Source organism: Mesocricetus auratus, unplaced genomic scaffold, assembly GCF_017639785.1.
Source record: "Mesocricetus auratus isolate SY011 unplaced genomic scaffold, BCM_Maur_2.0 Super-Scaffold_100053, whole genome shotgun sequence".
In the NCBI taxonomy this organism is placed as follows: Eukaryota; Metazoa; Chordata; class Mammalia; order Rodentia; family Cricetidae; genus Mesocricetus; species Mesocricetus auratus.
The window spans coordinates 756,523-776,571 of NW_024429230.1; the positions used below are offsets into that span (position 1 = coordinate 756,523).

The following is a 20,049-nucleotide window of genomic DNA, read 5'->3' on the forward strand; positions in this document are numbered from 1 at the left end:
TGTTTTTGAGACAGGGTTTCTCTGTATAGCTTTGGAGGTTGTCTTGGAACTCGCTCTGTAGACCAGGCTGGTAGAGATCTGCCTGCCTCTGCCTCCTGAGTGCTGGGATTAAAGACGTAAGCCACCAATGCCCGGTGTTTCTTGTACATCTTAAGGTCTTTGGAAGATGTACATACACCTACACACAGAATTATGGTGTGCATTAAAATGTGGATAATGGGGCCAGAGAGATGATTCAGTGGATTAAAGGCACTTGCTTCTAAATGTGATAACCTCAGTTCAATCCCTGGAATGTACACGGTACAAGAACTGACTCCTCTTCCATGCTATCCTCTCTCCTTCTCACACATGGCTGAAGCATGCACACACACACACACACACACACACACACACACACACACACACACACACACGCGTGTACATACATGATGGGTGATGGCTTTCTGTATATATATTTCTTTTATTAGTTGATGAATAAAACATTATTGGCCAATGGAGGGAGGAAGATAGGCGGGACTAGGAGATGAGGAGAATTCTGGGAAAAGAGGCAGAGAGAGACCACAATCAGATGCCATGTAGATTACAAAGGAGTAACAGGTCCAGGCATTCTCCAGTAAGTCAAGACCACATGAACATACATAGATTAGTAGTTATGAGTTAATAATTAAGATAGAGCTAGCCAATAAGAAGCCCTAGCCATCGGCCATTAATTTTATAATTAATAAAGCATCCGTGTGTTTATTTGGGGCAAGGCGGTTGTGGGACCAGGCAGGACAGAACTCCCGCCTACACACTTGTGTGTATGTGATGTGGGTATTAAGGGTGTATGCAAAGCTTATTAAATGCTCCCTTTTGCCATCTGCCCTGTATATAGTTTGTACAGCTTCCACCTGCAGTCTAGTGAAGCGATTTCAGTCCCCAGCATCACGTAAAAAGTCAGATGAGATGGTACACACTTATAATTCATCCAAGAGGAGATGGAGAAATGCAAATCCCCAGGGCTCACTCGCCAGCCAGACTTGCCTAACTAATCAGCAAGCCTCAGATCTCTGTGAGAAACCATTAATGGCACTTAAGGTTGACCTAAAACATTATTATAAATGGTGAGTATATTAGTAAGTAAAGGTGAAAGTAATGATCTAGAAAGTGCTGAACACGGAATAGCAGAAAGTAGAAAAACACCAAGTACAAGGGAAAAGGGGGGGGGGTCGCTGTGACGGCTCTCACAACAGAATGAGAGACCAGGACCAGGGCTTGGGACGCAGTCAGGTGGCAGACTGTGTGCGTAAAGCCATTTAAAAGTCAGGTATGGTAACTCACCCCTATAATGCCTGGGCTTGAAGCCCTGGGTTTGATGCCCCGTACGTGAGGAAAACGAAAAGCAGTCAGGAGGCCTTCGAGTCTGGTGTAGAATTACTCACTAATACTACCAGCACACATCCAACCCTTACCTGTCACCAGAGTCACTACTTAAATTACCACTGGGCGATTTTAGTGTAGGAAACAGCGCAGTTGTTTCTACCCATGTATGAAACGACTCCCCTTCCTCCTGCAACTGTTCCCATGACATGTCCGTGCGGCAGGTCTCACCACAGCACGGCGACGGCTTCACTAGTCCATTCACAATCTCTTATGCTCTCTCTGCTCTCCGGTTTCTCTGGGCAGCATCATTAGCTACTACCCCAAGGCCCCAAATCCACAATGACCTACTTATTTCTGAAGTATCAAGTAAAAATTCCTCGGGGGGGGCGGGGTTCTTAGATATGTAACTTAAGAGTGTGTACTTAGCCTGCATGGTCCTAGATTCAGACCCCAGTAAAATCAGGGGAAAAAAATTACTGGTCAAGCCAGGTGGTGGCGGCGCACACCTTTAATCCCAGCACTTAGGAGGCAGAGGAAGGCAGATCTTTGAGTTTGAGGCCAGCCTGGTTCACAGAGTGAGTTCCAGGCCAATCAGAACTGTCACACAGAGAAACCCTGTTTTGAAAAAATAACAGAGCAACAAAAAGCAACAACCACAAAGAAACCCCCCAAAACTGGTCAGACATTCCAGTCCCCTTAGTACTGACTCCAATTTATAGTCAACAATTTCTCTCTCTTCTTAAAAGGGTTGTTTTTATGTGCATGCGTACCACACTGCAGCGAGATCCACCCGGTCCCACCTGTGACGCTTACGAGAGTGTGTGGAGTCTGGCCTGGGACCTGGACTCTAGCTTGCCCTCCCTCGGCTCTGGTCGGGCCACAGAAAGCAGGCTAGGTATGGGTCCTTGTAGCTGGACCTTGTGGTTCATTGTTTCTGATGTAAGTGACTTCTCCCCAAATAAAATAAACCTATACTTAACCAAGTCCTGTGTATCTTAATCTGTACGTCTACACCACATGCTTGCCCAGTGCCCGTGGGGTGAGCACTCGAAACCCCCGGAACTAAAGGACAGTTGTGAGATGCCACATGGGGACTGGGAATTAATCAGGTGCTCTTTACTACCTAGCGTTATCTCCAGTCCCAACACCTATCCCCCAGAGTGAGATTTCTATGACTGCAATCATTCTCATGGGCCATTCCTTCATTTAATCCACTCTTACCGCCTTCATCCTTAAGCCTGTGATCATGCATCATTTCTTAAGTGTAAACCTTTTCTCCTTTTAAGTAATACATTGAACAAAAGGTGGGATTCTCAGACTTCATACATGGTCATCACCCAAGAATTCCCCGAAAAGTGCACTGATGGAATAGTTCAGGGATAGAAAGTGAGTCTGCCTCCAGCCCATTTCCTTTTTGAAACTCCACTGAGGGAGTAGATTTTCTCCTTTCATTATGTGGGTTCTAGGGGATCAAATTCAGACTGGCAGCAAACACATCGTGTAGGCTATTTGTTCAGCAACTGCACACAGGTCGGAGTCATCTGGGAAGAGGGGACCTCAATTGAGGAAACGCCCCATCAGACGGGCCTGTGAAGCTGAGGAGCACTGCTCTTGACTCATGGCTGATGTGGGAGGGCCACTGTGGGCAGGGCCATCCCTGGGCAGGTGGTACAGGGCTGTGTAAGAAGGCAAACTGACAAGTCAGGAGGAACAAGACCGTAAGCAGGGTTCCTCCCTGGCGTCTGCTTCAGTCCCTCTCTTCACGGTCCTTTGTTGAGTTCCTGCCCTGACTTCTCTCATGAAGACTGTTAGCTGGAAGTGTAAAACGAAATAAACCCATCCCCTCCAAGTTACTAATGGTCATTCATTATCACAGCAGTGGAGACCAAAGTAGGGCGTACCTGTACCCCTTGGGTCAGCCTACAACTCTGACTTCTAACAACACCTCCAAGCTAATGTTTTTATACTTTGGTACCAGGATACTTTAGCACTTTTGGATCTATTTCCTAATTTGATAAATTTAAAGAAGCTACAGTTGAGAATATGCACATCAAGTTATAACACATTAAGGATGACTAAGGCTGAGGAAATGGCGCAGTCTGTAGATTGCTTGCCACTCATTATTAAATGAGTCCCGAAGCCCCGGCATTTACATAAAATCCAGGTGTGTCAGTGCAAGTTTGCCACCCCAGTGCTGGGGCCAGGTGGACTCTCTCAAGCTTGCTGGACAGCCTAAGCAATCAGAGCACCGCGTTCAGGGAGAGATGCTGGTTCAAGGAATAAGATGGAGAGCAGCAGAGAAGAAATCTGACACCAGCTGAGGCCTCCCATGTGCACACACGCTTGTGCCCACACAAAGACCGACAATGAGACAAGTCAGCCTGACCCCAGTGACTTGGACGCCAAAGCCCTGAGTATCAAAACAGAAGAGGCTAAATTTATTCCTTTCTTCTTCTCCTCTGCCCTTGCAGAAGGACAGGCAAGGCCAAATGAAAGAGATCGGGATCAAAAATGGAAAATCAGAAAATAATTTGTGAAATAATGTGTAGGGTCACGAAGAGTTACAGTAGCAAAGACTACATTAGCTATTTAAGGGTTTGAGGTTTAAGAAATTCTCCTTCAGGAGGAAGGAAAACATTTTCTTTTTTATGTATGTGTGTAGTACGATAGGTATGTGAATGTGTGTGCAAATGTGTGCATACATGTGCACGTGTGTATTGCTAGAAGCCTTTATCATTTATTACAGAAGTAGCAATTAATATTCTAGGTATTGTCTCCAGAATATTGTTACTACGAATTTGGCTGTAATAGAATATATACTGGGTGCTTTGTATTCTCAAATAGGCCACAGAGAAAGGGAATTCCTTCTCACGGGAGGGGGGTTAGGGAGTGAGTGGGGGATGGTCAACAGTAAGAGCTGCAGCCTCTGGATCTCACACACACAGCCTTAGTTTTCCCCTTTCACACAGCGCTGAGAAGTTCCTTTTAATGAGGTAACAGCACCTGTTGTAAGCCATGTCCCCCCTGAGTCTTAAGTTTGCCAGGACATTTTGCTTCAAGGCACATCCAGAGGGGAGACACCAGGCTCCTGCTTTTCTAAGACACTACCCACCCTCCAGGCTCTGAGAGAGATCCTATTGTCAGAGAGCTGTTAACTCTGCCTGTGGGTATAAAAACCAGAAGCCTTGTGGGACAGAAGGCACTTTCAGAGAATTTTTTAGGAGGAACTTTTTGGAGAACTCTTACAAGGAAATTTTAGAAGTCTCAAGAGAATTTTAAGAAGGAACTTTTAGAGATTTTTTTGTTTTGTTTTTTTGAGACAGGGTTTCTCTGTATTGTTTTGGAGGCTGTCCTGGAACTTGCTCTGTAGACCAGGCTGGTCTTGAACTCACAGAGATCCGCCTGCCTCTACCTCCCAAGTGCTGGGATTAAAGGTGTGCGCCACCAACGCCTGACCTTTTAAGAGAATTTTTAAGGAGAACTTCTTTGGAGAGTTTTTACAGGAAGAACTTTTGAGGAGAAATCTTTTTATTAATATTTATCTTATGATCATTGGTACTTTGTCTGCATATGTGCCTATGTGAGAGAGGGTGGATCCCCTGGAACGGGAGTAACAGACAGTCCTGAGCTGCCACGTGGGTGCTGGAAACTGAACCAGGGTCCTCTGGAAGAGCAGTCAGTGCTCTTAACCATTGAGCCACCTCTCCAGCCCCTTGAGGGGAAATCTTAAAGAGAGCTCTTTGAGAAAGAACTTTTGGGAAGAACATTTCTTTGGAGAATAAAGAGTTGTGAAAGGAACATCTGTGTGAGCCGGTTTATTTCCTTTTGGCCCTCAGATCAGAACTTTTTAGCAAAGCCCCTATCAGCCTGCTGGAAGACTCCTGCCTGAACCCACAATAGTATATGTAGACCAGAGGTTCATGTCGGGAGCCTTCTTACCACTGTCTGCTTCATTTACTGAGGCAAGGACTCCCTCCGAATGCAGAGCTTTAGATTCAGCTAGTCTAGCTAAATCAGACTTTCTGGGATTACGGGGAGCCGCACAGCCACCTGGCTTTTTACTTGGGTTCCAGGGATCCAGCTGCCGTCCTCAGACTTGTAGATAAGCATCTCCTTTCCTACTAGCCATCTCTAGTCCACTAGGCAGAACAGGACTGTCTGCACTCTTAAAAAGGTTAAAGAGCTGATACTGTAGCTCAGAGGTAAGGAGGGAGGGAGGGAGAGAGGAGGGGAAAAGGAGAGAGAGGCAGGGGGAAGGAAGGAGAGGGAGAGGGAGGCAGAGTTTATTTGCACCACTGGGGAGAGAGAGACTGGTGGGAGATGCTTGCTACCAAAGCCTGGAGATCTGAGTTCAGATCCTCAGAAGCTGGGCAAGGTAGCTCATGTCTCTAACCCAGGCCTGGGGTACCTCACGGGCAGAGAGCCCCACGTCCAAGCTTCCCTTTGACCCCCACCATGTGCACACATTGTGGCATGTGAGCCCCACAAACTCACACACATGTTCATGTACATACACAGACAAATGAATGGCTTACTCGAACGACAAAGTTCTATTTCTACATTCTTAGCTACTATATTAAGTCTTACCTTTAAGGGCCTAGAGAAACTATACCAAGATCTTCAAAAATAAAAGACTAGGTAGTAGGATATGAAAGTCTGAAACAATTTCAGTGCATTTTGAAGAATATTAAATACTAGAATGAAATTACATTTTATATAGGTCACAGAAATACCTTCACGAATGCACATTCATGTATGCATTAGGCTATTTGTTATAGTATCGTCTATAATATGAAGAGCTGCCAAAATCAATGTAAGCATTGAGACAAGTGAAACACATGAATATCTATTCCGTTTCTAAAAATGCCTAAAAACCCATATATATATAACTGTCTGCCACACATGTTAAGTGAGTTTGTGAGCATCTGAGTGAAGAAACAGACCCATTTTCTTCTCGATGTAGACAGCCTCACTCAAAGCCCAGACACGGAAGCATCCTCGGGAGAGCACCGGGGAATAACGACTAAGTGGCTTACTTTTCCATGCCCTTCTAGCCCCTTTAAACACTGCTGATGCGATCACTTCAAAAGGTAGACTTTTAAAGTTGCAGACTTGTAAAAAGCTAAACAAACCCCAGGGTGAACAAATTACTCAACCCTGCTCAAATAACAGGACTCCAACGAGTGAACTAAAGCTTTTGTTTTCCTTTTAGCATTCTATGTTACAAACCCCCTTTGGAAAACTTGGAAAATTCATTCTTGGTTCTTCAAACCATCTCCACCCAGTGAGTCAGCCAGTAAAAGGGTGGGTCTTTCTACGTGAGTGTCTCAACTGGCAGGAGGCCCAGGAACAGCTGGGAGGTGGGGGAGAGGCAGAGAGAGGAGGAACAGGAAGTGTGACTTGGGCAAGGACAGATGCAGTTTTCCAAAACTTGCTTCTGTAGGTTCCAGAAGGGCCATTTGAGCAGTCACTGACCGGGATAAGCCACGCAGAAACACGAGCTCTGCGAGCGTCCTTTATTCAACCATGAGGACCGAGAGGTGGCTTAAGTTTGCAAGGGCAAAATTATTTCTTCCACCTGCTTCTAATGCGTTCCCTTCTACGTGGTAGCTCATTACACTCGTACTGTAATTGAACAGATTACCTTATCAGAACGGCTCACTGTCACCTGGCAGCAATTAGGGACCGTAATGGGTAGCAGTAAGATATCCTGTGCACCTCTGCAGCTCGGTTTCCTCAAGCTGTGACCCGGACACGTCTGATGCGGGTCAAGGACCAGGAATGGAACCTAGAATGTTACTTCCTAGAATAGTCTCTAAGAATTGTAAGCCCGAGCTTGTGAGTTCTGTCCTAGGTGTCATTACGCACAGCATAAATTCCCCCAAGTTCCTCTAAATTTGCTGTGTCACCAAAAAGTCTGGTCACCAGGCAGACCCGGCTTTCTCGGCCTCCCGGGAGGCGCTGAACTCACCAGGGCCCCCCTGGCTAAGTGCTCCACCTGCGCGGGGGAGGGGGCACGGCTCCCTAGCACCCCCACTCTGCCGAGCCCGACCCACCGGCCTTCTGAGCGCTCTGGCGCGCGGGGCAAGCCGCCCAGCCCACCCCAGCACCCGGAACGCCCGAGTCTCCACCCCCGGGGGCCCAGCCTGCCCGCAGCGCTAGTGGGGCTTGCCACTCCGGCACCAAGGCCAGAGCGCAGGCCGGGAGCCGCCTGACTGGCCGGCGGGGGATCTGCGAGCGGAGGGGGCACGAGTCCTCACCTGAGCCGGGGAGCCGCGTCACCGCCCGGCCCGCTCTCCCGCAATATGGAGCCGGGGAGGGCCGGAGGGCGTGGCGCCGGGGCGGCGCGAGGAAGCCGGCCGCCGGACCGCCCCGAGCGCGGGCGGGACCCGCTCCCCTCAGGTGGCACGGCTCGTTTGACCACGTGTTCGGGTCCTGGGAAACCCGGGAAGCCGCCGCAGCTCTCGCGCCCTCAGGTCCAGTGGACAGCGCGGAGGGGCTCCCAGGGCCGGAGAGGTACATCGAGGACCCAGGGCGCGTTTGTTATAGGGGATTCTGGATATACGGAACTGGAGCTGAATTAGGCAAAACTAAGCAGAGGAGAGTTGATTCAAGGTTCTTCTTGTTCATTCGTATGTTAAATTCACTCTAGAACTAAATATTTGAGGCAGTTATATGTAAAGAACCTGTATTTATGCACGGTTACGCGGTTAAGTCAAGGTTAGAGGTCAACCAACCTTTCATTTGTTGTTTTTTAAGGTTGGTCTCACTGGAACTGCTGGGCAGTGAGCTCCTGGGATTAGCGAGCTCCTGGGATTAGCGTGTCTGCATCTCAGTGCTGAATTACGGGCTCCCACTCCCACATGACCGAGCTATCTCCCCAGCATGTCCTGCACCTTCAAAACAACCACTTGTATTTGGGTATGTACACTGAGCACAGCTTGCGGGAATCGGTTCTCTTCCTCTGCCATGTGGTTCCCAGGGATGGGATTCAGGTTTTAAGGCTTTGAGGTAAGCACTCAGGTCAGGTGTGGATTCAGGTCAGGTGTGCCTTCACACCTCAGCACACTCCAACGCGACTACACACACCGCTTTACTGTGTATTTGTGTAAGATGTATGTATTCGTGTGGACACATGTGGGAGTCAGAGGACAACTTGGAGGAGACATTTCTCCCTTTGCACCAGTAGGTTCTGAGAATGCAACCTTGTTTTTAAGGCCTTACAGCCAAGCCCTGGGTTCAGTTACCAGGACTAGGGGAAAAACCAGAAAGGAGTCATGTTTTACTGAGCTCTGATTGGTTTAAAATTTTTACTTTGACTGTAACTAAGGTGTAACATTCAGTAGGTTTCAAAGCGACAGCAATTCAACGTCAAACAGGTGATTTGATTAAGCTTCCATTTTTCAGGCATTCAGTTAGAATTTGGTTCAATTATTGAAAAATTATCTGCTTTTTCTTCTTGGTTTTTGAGACAGGGTTTGTTTTGGAGCCTGTCTTGGAACTCGCTTTGTAGACGGGGCTGGCTTCGAACTCACAGAGATCTGCCTGCCTCTGCCTCCTGAGTGCTGGGATTAAAGGTGTGCACCGCCACCTCCTGGCCTGCTTTTTCTCCTAATTGTTTCTTATCTAGTTGGCAGGAGGAACTTCCAAGAAACATGATGTAGTAGGCACTGCTGTATACTGGCTGCTTATTGGGGTTAGAATAGACCTGTTCAGGTTTGAGGGATGTGAAAGGATTAGCTCCACAAGCAATGATGTGTGTATCCAAGTTCACCAGGATCTGCAAAGACGCTTCCAATTCCTGCTGGCTGGGGAAGAGAGAAAGAAATCCCTCTGGTAATTATGAGAGCAGAAATTGCTCAAGTGCATGGCAATTCATGATCAATCCCCCCAATTTTTTGGTTTTTCGAGACAGGGTTTCTCTGTGGCTTTGGAGGCTGTCCTGGAACTCGCTCTGTAGACCAGGCTGGTCTCGAACTCACAGAGATCCACCTGCCTCTGCCTCCCGAGTGCTGGGATTAAAGGCGTGCGCCACCAACGCCTGGCAATCCCCAAAATTTTTAAAGCTGTACTAGGCAAGGGTTATTTTTCCTTCCCAAACATCTCACCAAATCCCAGATTATGTAACAAAGGATTGTTCCCAGAAATGTATTTTAGAGCCACAGGCAGGCAGGAAGAACACCTTCCTAAGATAGATGGACAAGGGATATCAAAATGTACATCTGTGTACAGGAATCAGTGAGTCAGGAAAGAATCACAAACAGAAATAGGTATAAACCTGTAAACAGTAATCAGTGTAGGGATCTCATAGTCACGAAGCAGCAGCAGGGTAGGTAGCCAAGCTTCCATCAAGACTGGGGAGGCATGGAACCCTGAAGAACAAGAACGGATTCGTGAAGAGATGGGAGAAAGATGAGGTATATCCTAAGAGCATGACACGCCTTTGATTCTATCCACTCCACCCTATGTTGTTAATCCCAGTTCTCACTATCATCAAGTATCATGAATCTTCAATGAGGTTGTGAAGAAATACGTATGGGAAATGATCAACCAGGCCCATCATTACAGCGTACTTAATGAGGACCAAAAGAAATGGATAAGGACCAAATGAAAACAGATGTTAAGTTGTCCTGGCTAGTTTTATGTCAGCTTGACAAAAGTTAGAGTCATCTGAAAGGAGGAACCTCCACTGAGAGGATGCCTCCATACAAATCAGGCTGTAAGGCAGTTTCTTAACTAGTGATTGTGTGACTTTTTTAGAGTCATGGGCTCTATAAAAAGCGCAGGCTGAGCGAGCTGCAGGTATCAAGTCAGTGAGCAGCACTCTCCATGGCCTCCGTCCCACTCCACCGTCTGGCTCTTGGAGTTCCTGTCCTGACTTCCTCAGTGTGGAAGTGTGAGCTCCATGAGCCCTTTCCTCCCCAGCTGTGTTCTGGTCAGTGTTTTCAACCCAGCAACAGAACCCTAATTGAAGGGAAAGTGCAGGGTGGGAAATTATCAGCTCGTTAGCATTTCTCTGCATCAACAGCTCTTACCTGGGTGGAATGCAGCCACCAAATCTGGATGGGCTAGATTCCCAGTCTCTATCTGTTCCTCCCAGAAGTCATGATACAGGGCCTTGTGGCCACTAAGCAGAATTGTTCCAGGCTCCAGGAATAAAGGTGAGGAATTCTGTGAAAGGTTAGTACTCACATCCACACCCACCATGATCACATGGAGGCCAAGGTGCTCAGGAAACATGTAACCAAGCTCATCATAATCCCCAGAACGAATGAGAGATGTTTCCACATGGGAAGCACCAACTACATGCAATGTGCTTCCCCCAGTCTTCCCAACGTCTATGGCCAGAGTCCGAAGCCCTAGGCCCAGGGTCAGGGGCCGTGACAGAGCATCTGTCATTAACCGCTTCAAAGAACTGTGCAGGACATCTGGTTCTGGGCGTGGCCTTCCTAGATTGGCCCAAAGCATGGTCATAGCATGGCTACTTAGAACAGCATTCAGTGTAGACTCTAGCTGTAAACTCCTCATAGAAAACCAGGTATCCCAATCCTGTATATCTTCTGCTGGCCCTGGCCAAGGTCCTGAGGGTAGGACAAAATCACCTGTAGGGCAAAGGAGTAAGTGAGCAGGGCTGGAAAGAAGAAAGCACAGTGCTCTTGGGAAGGAACTGAGTTTTATTTCCAGCAGCCAAACTGGGAAACTCACAATTGTCTGTAATTTCAAATCTAGGGGATGCTATGTCCCCTTCCAGCCTTGAGAGGCATTGCTCTCATGTGCACAAACCCATACACAAATACCCATAATTTAAAAAAAAATAATAAAGAAGCAGCAAATCCTTGGCTCCAAAATCCCCTCCTCAGTAATTCATATTTATTCTGCCAACCAGTAACTGTAAGCACGCCATTCCTTGCCAGTTTCTCATTTTCCCCTTAAAACAACATGCTTTTATTTTTCCCATCCATAACCAACAATTGCCACTAAGATACAATTTCCCAATACCCCTACTCTACCTGTGACCAGAAGCCATTCCATGACACGATCCACAGCCACAAGACGGAGCACCTGACAGGCCTTCCTATGTGCCGGCCAGTCTGACCTTTGGCACTCTGTATCACAGTAATAGACATTCCTGCACCTGAGAGAATGAACCAAAGAAACAGGGCCCTGTATCACAAAGCTAACTGTATGTGTCCAGGGAAGGGGACTGGATACCTGCCCCTTTGAAGAAAGGCCAATGAATCGGTAAGGGTCGTGGGGAGAAAAATGACAGATAACAGTCCAAATGTGGGAGCCACACTGGCAGGTGAAGTAAAAGGGATTAGGAATGCAATTCTTAAGAGTACTGCTCCCATCTCTGCCTATCTAAAACAACTTATGTTTTCCACTTCTTTCAGGAAAAAAAAAAACCCACACTCTGCTGATGCTTTGTCTTAATGGGTGACAACCTCAAGCTTCTCAGGCAGATGTGCTCTTATCTCGTTTACTCAAGAAGTAGGAAAGTGTCTGCTATGTCATCTCCCACAGTATCAAAAACAAACAGGATTAAAACTGGGGCCACACAAAATGAGGAACTATTCTGAAAACAAACAAAAAACCCTTAGGGTTGTTCCTTGTGGAGGACTTAGTACAGGGTACTTCTGAATGCTCCCCCGAAACACCCACAAGTCACCTCTTACAGTGCCGGAGAACCTTGTGATCTGAAAGGTCATCAGGGAGTGCTTTACAGTAAGCACAGAAGCGGAAGGTGTCCTCCATCCTCTGGAACATTTCTTGCAGAGATTGAAATCCGAAGCTTGATACTGGGGTTCCCCCATCTACCACCAACCTGCAGACAGTGTGGAAGACAGCGTGACAGGGAGGAGTGTCTCTCAGGTCTCGCCTGTGCTTCCTCCTCCTGTAATCCTGTAATCTCACATGGGTCCCACTCCCATTTGTCTCAAGCAATTATATTTCTTCTATACTAACAAGTGACAAGGGTCAGAGTAAGAAAATTCCCAATTACACTTTTCCATTTTCTGACATGACAGTACCAGACACTAAGACCACTTCCCACAGACTAGTCACTCACTTGTATTCTTCATAGCTCTTCAGGTTCAGCTTTTGAAGGACCAACTGGGACAGACCTGGTACATTATTGTCCAAGGAAATGAAGCCAAGAGCATCAATGCTAGGGTCAGGCTTTGAGAGGGTTGGAGGCTCCAGTGACACTCCTGTGGGTGGGATTACAACCATGGGAGTCACTGGTGGGGGTTTCCTGTGCTTCCGCCGCCGTGAGCGTGGAGCCATGTCCAATGAACTTGGGGGCCAGATGCTGAACAGGAATGGAATTTGACAAAATGAACACGTTTGCAGATGCCTGGTCTCTTACTTCACATTCATGTCTCTGAGGCCTGGGTATGAGAAAATTTATTAGTTACAGGTTACTTACTGCTATAAGCAGTTATAAAAAATAGAGAAGACCACTGGGCACATGATGGCTCACTTCTATAATACTAATACTTGGGAGGCTAAGAAATACAGAGTTCCAGGCCAGCCTGGGCTGCATAGCAAGACACCCCTCAAACAAAAACAAAAACAAGAGAATAATGACATACAATATATGCATGTGCATCATCTATGAAGTTCTATATACAGGTAAATAAATGTACGAAGTGAGGAATTACAGAACCCTTAAGGAAGCAGTAGACAGGAACTGGGTTGATCAAAGTAGCACCTAGACCGATTGGGCAAGCATTAGGGGACAGGTCATACAGACCAGGATGGCCACTAACTCCTTATGTCGCTGAGGATGGCTTTCCGTTCCTGGTCCTCTGGCTCCATACACCAAGTGCTAAGACCACATCTATGAATGCTAGGTAAGCACTATACCATGCGAGCTATATCCCCAGCCTAACGCTTTCATTATAAACTAATGCTAATATATTAAACACATAGAGCCTTTTCTAGTTTGTTCTGAAGGAGATTCTTACGTAGCCCAGCTGTGTGCCACCCTATCTGTGTCAGCATACAAACTGTTAACTTAAAAAAAAGAAAAAGCAACACAAGTTTTTGGCTATCCAAGTTATCAGAAGCTGGAAAATTTGCTAGGCTTACCTAGTTGTGAAGATAGACATAAATTTTTCTAAGTGTTTTTCTTGTACACAGACATGTATGCTGTGTACACACCAGACGTTATGGAGATCAGAATAGGGGCCAGATCCTTGGAACTGGGGAAACCTGATGCTAGGGAAATTCCCAGGAATCCATAGGATAACCCCAGCTAAGACCCCTAGCAATAGTGGAGAGGGTGTTTAAACTATCTTTCCCCTGTAATCAGATTAGTGACTACCCTAACTGCCATTGTAGGACCTTCACCTAGTATCTGATGGGAGTAAATAAAGAGATACACATCCAAACACCAGGCTGAGCTATGGGAGTACGGTCAAAGGGGGGGGGGAGATTATATGGATCAAGACCACAACTAGAAAACCCACAGAAATAGCTGACCCCAACTTGCAGGAGCTCACAGACTCTAGACCAAGAGCTGGGGAATCTTGCATAGGACAGAATCATCCCTCTGTATGTGGGCCTGGTCTGTTTGTGGGACCCCTCGAAGTGGGACCAGGATCTATCCCTGGTACATGAACTGGCTTTTTGAAGACCATTCCATATGGCGGGATGCCTTGCTCATCACTCGTGTGTGTGTGTGTGTGTGTGTGTGTGTGTGTGTGTGTGTGTGTGTGTGTGTGTGTGTGTGTGTAGCTTGGTGCTGCCTGAAATGAGTATGGCAAGCTTTGTTGACAACCCATGGGAAGCTTTACCCTTTCTGAAGAGTGGATGGGGGTGGGTTAAGGGCAGGTGGAGGTGAGGGGGAGGAGGGTTGGCATGTAAAATGAGTAAAAATAATATAAAATATGCATTAAAAAGGGACAACATTTAAGTAGATATTTTCCCAAAGAATATATGCAAATGAAAAATAAGCATGTTCACATGTCGTTAAGGAATTACCAATTAGAACTATAATGAAATATCTGTGTGTTTGGTTTTTTGTCTTTCAAGACAAAGTTTCTCTGTAGCTTGGAGCCTATCCTGGAACTCGCTCTGTAGACCAGGCTGGCTTCAAACTCACAGAGATCCACCTGCCTCTGCCTCTGGAGTGCTGGGATTAAAGGCTTGTGCCACCACCACCTGGCATGAAATATCTTTTCATCCCCCCATAAAGATGGCTATCAAAAAAAGAAATGAAACAGGGGGCCATGTATGGCTTTCACCCATAATCTCAATACTGTAGAGGCAGGAGGATCGCCAAATTCTAGACCTGACTAAACTACACAGTGATTTCAAGGCCAGTCAGGAATACAGTGTCACATGAAACGAAAAGACAGAAGACGAAACTAAAATAACATAGAATTACTACACGATAATGCAATTTCATTCCTGGGTATGTACTTCCAAACAACTGAAAATGGTTACGTAATAAATGTTTTCATATGATTGCTCACAACAACACTGTCCAGATAGTCAACAACTTGAAACAACTAAAAGGTCCAATAATGGATAAATGATAAACACACTAGGGAAAAAAAGTGAGGAGTAAACTCAGAGATAGATCAACAGTTATAAGGCACTGGATGGAGAGGAAATGAGTTTTCTTTTAGGGATGAAAATGTTTTAGATCTAGATAGAGAGGTTTATAACATTGTGACTATACTTTCAAAAAATAATAAATCAAAGCCAGGTGGTGGTGGAGGCAGAGGCAAAGGCAGGAGGATCTCTGTGAGTTTAAGTTCAGCCTGGTCTCCAGAGTGGGTTCCAGGACAGCCAGAGCAACAGAGAAACTGTCTAGAAAAATCAGAATAAATAAATTAAAAACAAAAATCAACTTTTTGATAGAATCCTAAACTGGCCTCAAACTTCCTATGGAGATGGGAATGAACTTCAAATTTTGATTCTTCTGTGTCTATCTCCTGAGTGTTCCAACTACAAGTATTTACCCCCACATGGGTTTATGAGAGATGGGAATAAAACCAGGGCTTCATACACACCAGGCAAGCACTCTACCAACTAAGCTACATCAGCAGACCACTAAATGCCATTAATTACTAACATTTACAATTGTAAAGTTCATGTAATATGTGAATTCCTTCTCAACCTGAAAAAAAAAGGACTTTATAAAGATATAGTAGATATGGAGCCGGGCGTTGGTGGCACACGCCTTTAATCCCAGCACTCGGGAGGCAGAGGCAGGCGGATCTCTGTGAGTTCGAGGCCATCCTGGTCTACAGAGTGAGTTCCAGGACAGCCTCCAAAGCCACAGAGAAACCTTGACTCGAAAAACCAAAAAAAAAAAAAAAAGATATAGTAGATATGGAGAGGTTAAAGTTATTAATATCCAGGTTTGCTGTCTCCAGGGACAAGGAAAGGATAGAGGATAAGAACACCCGCAGCAGTCAGCTCTACTGCAAACAAGGTAACAAAGTTCACGTTAGGGATCATGTTTTGTTATAAAAATGGCCTGACATTTGATCCTTTACAACCAGATTTGTTAAAGGGAAGTCTGCAGAACCATCATGGAGCTGCAAAATATACACCCATCTAAATACTGGCAGAATCACTCAGCTCATCCCCATCTTTTAAATGCTGCTCTCATAAACCAATCCATGGCCTGAAGTTCATGGAGGAATCAACGTCTATTTTTCTCTTGCTTTTCTTTCTTCCCATCCTTATGTCTTCCATCCACCCGTCTAGTGTCTCTCCTCAACCTCTGAGTGAATGGCTTGAGTTCATAAAGGAGAAACAATGAAAGCTTATCTGTATTCTCTATATAACCCTGCACCTAATGAAAATAGACAGTCTTAAGCTTTAGGAGTCATGTCCCTGTACTGAAGAGTCGATGGGAGCACCTTCTCTTTATACTTCTGAAACCCATTTCCAAGAACTGACTTGATTATGCCTGTAATTTAACCTTCCTTCCATGATACTAGGGATTAAACCCAGGGCCTCCTGTACACCAAGTTAAGTATTCTGTCACTGAGCAAAACTCCCAGTCTGCCTGCCTTCACTTGTTTATTTAGAGATGGTTTCATGTGGCCCAGGCTGGCCTTCAACTGTGTAGCTGAGGACGGCCATCAACTGGATTCTTCTGCATCCACTTGCTTGTGCTGTACGTACATGCTTGTTCACCGCATCTAATTTGTGTAGTGCTGGGACTGAACCCAGGGCTTGATGAAGATACACGAGCACTCAGGGCTATCTCCAGCTCCCTGCCACCCGCTTTTATCATCACGCATACTCCTACGCTCAGTGTTTCCAGAATCACTGCATCACAGAAAAGCATTCGAATGCTAGAACCATTCCCCAGTCTATCTAACTGGACAGACATACAGTCTTATATCCAAGGATTTATATTGAACATCTTCCTGAAATTAGCCCATAACCTTTTGCCATAGTGGAAGATAATTAAGGTCAGAAAGATACTGTTTCATGTATGCATTTTCAAGGATGCCTTCTTCCAATGACATCCAGATTCACTCACAGAAATGTGTATACATAGGAGGATGGGATATTACTAAACAGAAATCAAAAGCAGCACACCACTTGAAGAAAAACTGGTTATGGGGAATCCCTAATGTCACAAGCTCCTCTATATCCAGAGCACACTCATGACCTATGTTATAAATGTACTGGCCTTCTGACAGGAAGGCAAGATGTTAGGAATGAGAAGTTAGGTCACTAAGTGTGTGTGTGTGTGTCCCTATTTCTGAATTTGTATACTGCAGATTCAGACCTTGGTTCTAGCTTTCCCAGAGTCCCAAGCTCCTCCAAGTTCAAGGGGTATAAATTGAGAAATTGAGAAAAGTGGAGGGAGAAAACCCGGAGCATAAGATATGGAAGGGTGAAAACAAAAAGAGCTGTAGTAATTACTCAAAAAAAAAAAAAAAAAAAAAAAAGAAAAGAAAGAAAAGAAAAAAGTCTTTAGCATACAAGAGATTAAACAGCACCTTCCCCCTTTCTCTCTCCTCATTAATAAAAGTCCCACTGTCTCCAGATCAGGAAATCAGTTCTTGAACTCAAATACATCTTTTGGACGGTGGGAAGACAGGGGGGAAGCTGAACTGTCACTGGGCTCCTTGAAAAGGGTAGGAGGCTTGTATGATGATGAACACTTGTTCTAGCACTTAGGAAGCTGAGGCAGGATGAGTATGGGTTGAAGGCCAATCTGGACAGTATCTCAAAAACAAAAGAACATAAGCCCCAAATGTGGGGAGAAGGTAAGGAAAAGGGGAAAGTACATTTAGAATTCCGCTATTCTGGCCAGGCAGTGGTGGTCCACACCTTTAATCCCAGTACTTGAGAGGCAGAGACAAGCAGATCTCTGAGTTTGAGCCCAAACTGATCTACAGAGTACAGCCAGAGTTATACAGAGGAATTCTGTCCCGAAAAACAACAAAAAAGAATACTGCTCTTCTGACCACACTTGCTAGTTAACCAGAGATTAACACTGCCTCGAGCGATACTTTACAGAATTATAAAATGAACTAAGTAGACAGATTGATGGGAAAGTAACTTACCCCACTAAGCCCTAGGCTTGCTTCCTTCTCTTTCCTCCAAGTGAAGTGAAGTCTTGATCCCTTCAGATCTAGGTTGGGTCTCACTTGCAGCTGCTACTTCATCTCAGCTCTGCAAACTGCTGAAGTGCTGGGTCTGAGTAACCTGAGTGCCCTGCCAACCAGACAGACAAGCCTGAATTCTCCCTAACGAGGCAAGTCAGGACCCAAACACCTGCTTGAGTTCTCTTTCTGACCTTTACTCTCTGCCAGGAGAGTTCAAGACTCTGTCAACACTCCCCAACTCACCATAGCCAGGCAAGCTGAGGAAAGATGAAACCCACTATTTCCTGGATGTCTCTCAAGGTAGCATTTCTGCTCTCACTTTACAGCTTCATGGAGGGAGGGGGCAGGTGGAATCCCTAGGGATTAATTAAGGAATCAATATTTGGCTGGAAGGATAGGCACCAGACCAAAGAAAAAGCAAACCTTGGAAAAAGGTGGTATCAGTCTGGATCCAAGATGAGATCTCCAAGCCTGATGCCCCGTTTTTTTTAGCCTAACACATTGCTCAAATAGAATTCAACCAGTCCAAACTGGGATAGAGTACAAATATAATTACCCAAAAAGACATAGAGAAATGGCATTTAATGGTACAAGGAACTTAACTGTGGGAAAAATAAGGGGGACTACTTTGTGAAAACACTTCACTGGAAGGAGCATATAGTATTCTCTAAATGAAGCACATTATCACAGGACATTCTACAGGACAATTTCAAAAGAGGAATAAATGCTTCTAAGAAATCAAAATAGGTAAGTTACTCAGTGAAAATACATACTATTGAAGGAGTTTCTTGCCCATCTGGTCCCATAGACATTTAGCCCCAAATAAATATTCACGACAGTGACAAAGTATAAGATTTACAGGGAATGTTTCTATTTTAGCATTACTACTTATACTGGTAGACATTTAAAGTAACAACTTAGAGATCTGAATTTTCCACAATTTGCATCATAAGCTGCAATGAAAATTATCTTAAGAATTTAACCATTTTTGGTAAAACTATCCATGAAAATGGAAGGCCAGTAATGGTAGTTCATGCCTGTAAAAGATCCTAGCCCTAGGGAGGATGAGGCAAGAATAATCTGAGCTACATACAGTCTCTTTAGAAAAAAAAAGGAAGAAGGAAGAGAGTGGAGGCCACAAGAGGTTCCTACTTCAGGACTGTGAAAGAGGCCTGTGACGATGGTGACAGTCTACCATCTCATGTCACTGATTCATCCAAGTTGTTCTTTTGCTTTTGCCTTTCTTAGTTTTTACCACCAACCTATAATTCTTCAAGTTTGATAATGATGCTTTGTACATCATTATCTATGACTCCACAAATACCATATAACCCTAGTAATAAATCAAACTACTAAGAAGTTCCTAGCACTTAATATACTAGCTAAGTTCCTACATTAACAATGAAATTTTCATTAAAAAAATACAAATGAATCTTTAAAGTACACAGTATATAGTAATTTTAGAGGAAGCTAATGAACTGGCTTACAAATTAACATTATGTTGGACACTATAATAAACACTTTAGGTTCTGTTTTTATCTGGAATTTGGCAAGAATATGTATTTTGATATAAACTGATGCTTTATGTGTATCAGTTACTGTTAAAGCTATTTGTCATATTATAAATTTTGAGCAATTTCTCAATTTGCAATGTTATACTTACTTCAACAATGGCAGAGGAGGCAAAGCACAATGTCAGAGTAACCAAATATTAGTATTTTCTTATTGTTAAACCACCCAAATTTCCAAAACACAATTTATATCACTCTAACAAAGTTCAAGACTAGAACATTTCTTCCAACTAAAAGTTGGTAAAAACCGTGACTTTTATTTTATTTATGTACTAGGGGTTGAGCCCAGAGCCTTGCACACGACTGGCAAGTATCCTACCACTCAACGATATAGTCATAGCCCCAAGTGACTTTAAATATTATATTTTGGATGATTATTGTTGTCATTCAAATTCCTCCAGTGCTCAACAACTCACATTTTTAAAAAAAGTTTAAGGGGGAAACAAGTAAAATTTATAGACAAGAATTTAATTCATGAAACCATCGTTAATTATCTATAGGATAATCTCTGAAGGATATCCTAG

General features: G+C 44.8%; 2 protein-coding genes and 1 long non-coding RNA gene across 5 annotated transcripts in view; 1 reads left to right on the forward strand and 2 right to left on the reverse strand.

The window, feature by feature from the left end:
* Anxa7 (annexin A7) overlaps positions 1 to 7,897 on the reverse strand; it is a 27,761-nt gene extending 19,864 nt beyond the window's left edge. For both annotated transcript variants that reach the window (XM_013123176.3, XM_005083561.4), the window contains exon 1: positions 7,623 to 7,897. In XM_013123176.3, coding sequence (XP_012978630.2) covers positions 7,623 to 7,884 — 262 coding nt within the window. In that variant the 5' untranslated portion in view covers positions 7,885 to 7,897. The remainder of the gene's footprint in view (positions 1 to 7,622) is intronic.
* LOC121136169 lies at positions 7,773 to 8,284 on the forward strand. The gene is made up of 2 exons (XR_005873290.1): positions 7,773 to 7,878; positions 8,122 to 8,284. It is a non-coding gene; the product is annotated as an uncharacterized LOC121136169 (long non-coding RNA).
* Positions 8,285 to 8,658: 374 nt separating this feature from the next.
* Positions 8,659 to 19,978, reverse strand: Mss51 (MSS51 mitochondrial translational activator). Of its 2 annotated transcripts, none has more exons than XM_040735948.1 (7): positions 17,913 to 19,978; positions 12,431 to 12,673; positions 12,032 to 12,187; positions 11,373 to 11,497; positions 10,398 to 10,964; positions 9,641 to 9,734; positions 8,659 to 9,170 (listed from the first exon to the last, which is right to left on the reverse strand). In XM_040735948.1, the coding sequence occupies exons 2-7, from the start codon at positions 12,646 to 12,648 to the stop codon at positions 8,894 to 8,896; spliced, it is 1,437 nt and encodes a 478-aa protein (XP_040591882.1). In that variant the 5' UTR covers positions 12,649 to 12,673; positions 17,913 to 19,978; the 3' UTR covers positions 8,659 to 8,893. The 2 variants fall into 2 exon arrangements, with proteins under 2 accessions (XP_040591882.1, XP_040591881.1); XM_040735947.1 differs by having other exon boundaries at positions 12,431 to 12,752.
* Between the last annotated feature and the right edge of the window lie 71 nt (positions 19,979 to 20,049).